This window comes from Colobus angolensis, unplaced genomic scaffold, assembly GCF_000951035.1.
Source record: "Colobus angolensis palliatus isolate OR3802 unplaced genomic scaffold, Cang.pa_1.0 Scaffold314, whole genome shotgun sequence".
Lineage (NCBI taxonomy): Eukaryota > Metazoa > Chordata > Mammalia > Primates > Cercopithecidae > Colobus > Colobus angolensis.
In genome coordinates this window covers 1,077,077-1,081,411 of record NW_012116422.1, presented here as the reverse complement: position 1 = coordinate 1,081,411, position 4,335 = coordinate 1,077,077, and the positions used below count along the sequence as shown (strand labels likewise).

The window sequence follows — 4,335 nt, the reverse complement described above, 5'->3', positions numbered from 1 at the left end:
CGGGGCCGGGGCCAGGGGTCGCGCTGCTAGCCGTCCGCAAAGCAGTCCGGGCCGCAACGCTGCGCCCTCCGCCCTGTTTCTGTACCCGTCTGGGTTCTTGTCTCGCCGCCCGCAAGCCTTCCCGAGCTCAGGGTGGTGAGGTCAGCGGCGCCCTTCGTGCGGTCCCCTTGGCGGTCGGGCGGGCCTGGGAACTTGGCCGCCCTTCCCTGTCAGGCTCCCGGGAAGTGGCGGCCTGACCCCGGGCTGCTGACTGTTGGGAGCAAGGGTGCGGCGTCCGCCTGGCCCTGAGGGGCTTTTCATATTGGCCAGGCCCGTTTTGCACCCTCCCAAGGGCTGGGAGTCCGAGGTCTTGTCCTGGCAGGGTCCGGCTTGGAGCCCATTAGATGGGCCATTGGATCAGAAAGTCTTTTTTCTCCCCCAGACATCCTTGTGGAACCTGCGTTGTTTTTCCTTGGCAGCTGCGGAGACCCGTGATAATTCGTTAACTAATTCAACAAACGGGACCCTTCTGTGTGCCAGAAACCGCAAGCAGTTGCTAACCCAGTGGGACAGGCGGATTGGAAGAGCAGGAAGGTCCTGGCCCGGAGCGGTGTGGTGAGCGCTGTGCTGGAAGGGAATGCGGGCTGTGGGTACTTGGTGGAGGACTGGCTGCCTCTGGCCAGGGGACTTACCGGAAGAGGTGACCCATGAGCTGGAGTGGTCAGAGGAAGGCTGGCAAAAGGGCACTGTGGACAGAGGAACAGCCTATATGAGTGGGAGCAGAGACCTTGGCCAATGCCATTCCCTATGGCATTGTAGTGGAAGCAAGGTGATGGGGAAGGAACTCTGTAGGGGATAGCTGTCCACGGACGCTGTCCACAAGACCCTGGAGTGAGACGATGTGCCTGGTACTGTGCCGTGCATGTGTAAGATGCCCAGTTGGCCCTCGCAGCATGAGCCTGGATCAGGACACTTCCTGCCTCAGGTATTGCTGGGCAGCCCACGTGGGCCCCTGGCCTTTGTGTTCTATTTGACCCTTTAAGATGGTGCAGGAGGATACAAAAAATTGGGTGTGGTGGCATGTGCCTGTAGTCCTAGCTACTCGGGAGGCTGAGGCAGGAGAATCACATGAGCCTGGGAGGCAGAGGTTGCAGTGAGCCGAGATCGCGCCACTGCACTCCAGCCTGGGCGACAGAGCGAGACTCCATCTCAAAAAAAAAAAAAAAAAGAAAAAAGGAAAAACAAATGATGCAGGAGAGCATTGGGATCCCTCCCAAGACTGAAATTGTTGTCTTTTGCTGTAGAGTGACACCCGAGATTTGTGCTTCTTGATCTAGACTACCTGGGGCCTCACAGCCTCAGCCCTCTTGTAGGAGATCCTGTCCTAAGAGCAAGGGCTGGAGTTCATCACTTTGTAACTTGGGGCATTCTTAAGTATCCCAGACTTTGCAGAGATCCATTGTCCACCTAAGAATTTATAGGATGTTTTTGGGATCTGCTGCTTGTTCTCAGCCTATATCTCATCTGACATTAATGGGTTTCATAATTTAGTCTCTGTTAAATGAACTCGGATTTCCTTTGGCTTGTACTTAAACTGCCCCTGAAGTGCCCAAGGTGCAGCCTCTCACTGTGGTTCTGGGCCTCAGGGCCCAGTCTCTCTGTTTGCTTCTCCCCACTCACAGAATGTTTGATCTTTGGATTCTTTTCTTTTAGGGCCTCCTTGTTCTTACACAGCAGAGTGTCCACTGTGTGGCCCAGCCAATGAAGCCACGTAGCAAGGATGGAGTGAGCTGGCTGGGGGCCTCATCCCAAAGATGCTGTCATACTGGATCACCCTAGTTCTTTAAGAGCTTAGCAGGGAGACTTGGTGACAGCTTAGCTGAGACATTGTCTGTGGCATGTGATAGGCCCTTGTATCCTGTTGAAAGCTCTGCATTGGGGTACTCTAGACAGTGCTTACTTAGTCACTGGTTTAGACTGGCCCCAGCTGATCTCAGTTCATCCCTTGAGTGCCTCCTGCCTGTTTGGCTTCTGACTGCAGCGTGCCTGGGGCTGGCACGAGGGAGGAGAGAGAAGAGGTGGCTGAGGCACTATTCTTGCCTGTGGGTAGCTCGTACTCTGAGATTGCTGCTTCATATTGGCAGCTGGCCATGTGCCAGGGGAGGAGCCCAGCTGTGAGTGCTCATCAAAGGAAGAGACTACGTGGGTACAGCTCTGAGGAATGAGTCGGTTGAGGGAATCTAGGGTCTCCTCATTTCCTAAGAAGGCCTCCCTTTTTCACTCTGCCCTCCCACATCCTTGGGAGGGTCTGAGACTGTAAGCAAGGCCTTGGCTGATTTGTGGCCACGCTGGCTGATAGTGTGCAGAGGGCTAGGAGGTGTGTCCCTGGCTCCTGGGGTCTGTCAAGAGTTTACTGTTAGGCAGATGGAAGTTGGCAGGAAAAGCTGTGATGCAAGTACGTGCAAGCCCAGCAGAGTGCTGGAATGAGAGTTAAACTTCGGGAAAGTTGCTCACATCTAACAATTTGGACATTTGAAGTTCCTTAGGGTAAGACATCAGCCTGTCCTGGAGCAAAGAGGGCTGGAAGGTCCTGTGGTCTGTGGGCTTTTGTGCTAGGGACATGGAATGAAGGATAGAAAGACAGTTTTTTTTTTTTGTTTTTTTTTCCTCAGAGCAGAGGGGAATGAAAAGTCTGGATGATTTACTGGAGCTCTAGAAGAGAGTTCTTGTTCAGTTGGTGTCATTGCAGGGCAGAGGATTAAGTGTTTGGGTAGAATGCTCTCCAGCTCAGATGGAATCTGTCTGAACCTGGTAAGAGGCCAGCATCTGCTCTGGACCTTTCAGGAAGTGCTTGCTTAGAGTGTGGCCTGTTTTGTACCTGGCACTCTGAGGGCCGGGGTGTAGTGGAGATCCTCAGGCCTGGGTACTTGTAGGAGCCTGGAATGAGCAGGTCAGAGGCATGTAAGTGTGTGAGATCCTAGAGTATTGGTCCAGTCCTTCGCCTTTTGCTGGAGAACATTGCTTGATGAGCTTTAGAACCAGTGATTGACCAGTTCCAAGGTTATCCCCTGATGATCAATGTACTACATTATACCTGATTCCAGTCTCTCCTGAATTAAATGTTTCATCTCTTGTTGAGCTCCTGGGACGTGGAGATCGCCCAATTTCTGCCTTGTGTGCGTCTTCACTGTCCCCTAGTCTGGACCTTCTTTCTCACCCAGGAATCAGCTGACTTGGGCTGGGCAGCTGGCTGCCTCAGGTCCACTGATGTTTCTCTGCTGCCCTTGTTACTAATGATTGACATAAATTATGCCTAGTGTGGGGCTACCTGCCAACATCTGTCATCATATTCAGTCCTCCAACAGCCCTACGAGATATAGGTCCTAGTATTGTCTCTATTATATACATGGGGAAACTGAGGAATCCTGTAACTTGTCCAAGGTCACAAAGCTGGGAAGTGGTATAGAACCGGGGTTTAACTTTTAGTATGTCTGACCCTAGGGCAGGTGTGCCTATCCATTCGACTGTACTGCCTTGCCCTGAGCTGGACTGGCTGGTTATTTGTGAGTGCTGTCTTGTCTAAGGTAGGAGTGACTGCCCATCTGAACTTAAGGGACCATGGTGCTGTTTTCTGGGTCCATGTTGCATTCCTCCCTCTGGTGAGATCCAGCCAGGGATGTCATGGACCTGCTTTATGAACCTTTGATGTAACCCATGATAAAGTCCTTAACCTGGGCAGGCATGCTCTTCCTGGGCAAAGTGTGGCTCCCCTGTTTGGGAGTCCATTGCACTTTAAGGTAACAGATTACTGAGTAGGACTGGATGGCTGCAATATCTAGCAGAGTGTGTTTTGCGTTTGACTTTTGGTTCTGTCATTGATTTGTTGTCAGATGTCAGGTATGCAGGAAACCCTCTCTCAGCCTCAGCTGTTTGTCATTTGTATCTATCTTATATCTGAAATGGAGGTACTTACCTAGCTTACAAGGTTTGGGTGAGAATTAGATAATAGAAATGAAAGATTTTTGGAAACAAATAGTGGTTATCTCAGACTAGGTTCCCAGAAACAGCCTGAGACAGAGCTTAAGTACTTAATGCTTTATTGGAAGGTGTAATTGCAGGACAGCCAAGGTGAGGGAAAAGAAAAGTGAGGTGCAGGCCCGTGTGATGGCTCAGGCCGTGCAATGGCTCCCGCCTGTAATCCCGGCACTTTGGGAGGCCGAGGCGGGTGGATTGCCTGAGGTCAGGAGTTTGAGACCAGCCTGGCCAATATGGTGAAACCCTGTCTCTACTAAAAATACAAAAATTAGCTGGGCGTGGTGGCGCACGCCTGTAGTCCAAGCTACTCGGGAGACTGAG

General features: G+C 51.9%; 1 protein-coding gene across 5 annotated transcripts in view; it reads left to right on the top strand.

Annotated features, from left to right (window-relative positions):
• P4HA2 (prolyl 4-hydroxylase, alpha polypeptide II) overlaps nt 1–4,335 on the top strand; it is a 35,328-nt gene that overhangs the window by 435 nt on the left and 30,558 nt on the right. For 2 of the 5 annotated variants that reach the window (XM_011951059.1, XM_011951061.1), the window contains exon 2: nt 459–594. The exons of 1 other annotated variant lie outside the window; for it this stretch is intronic. Coding sequence is in view for 2 of the 4 variants with exons in the window: in XM_011951057.1 (XP_011806447.1) it covers nt 879–983 (105 nt within the window). In the remaining 2 variants the exon portion in view is untranslated. Of the gene's footprint in view, nt 1–317; nt 984–4,335 lie in introns of those variants that run through there. 2 more of the 5 variants (XM_011951057.1, XM_011951058.1) reach the window with 1 other exon arrangement.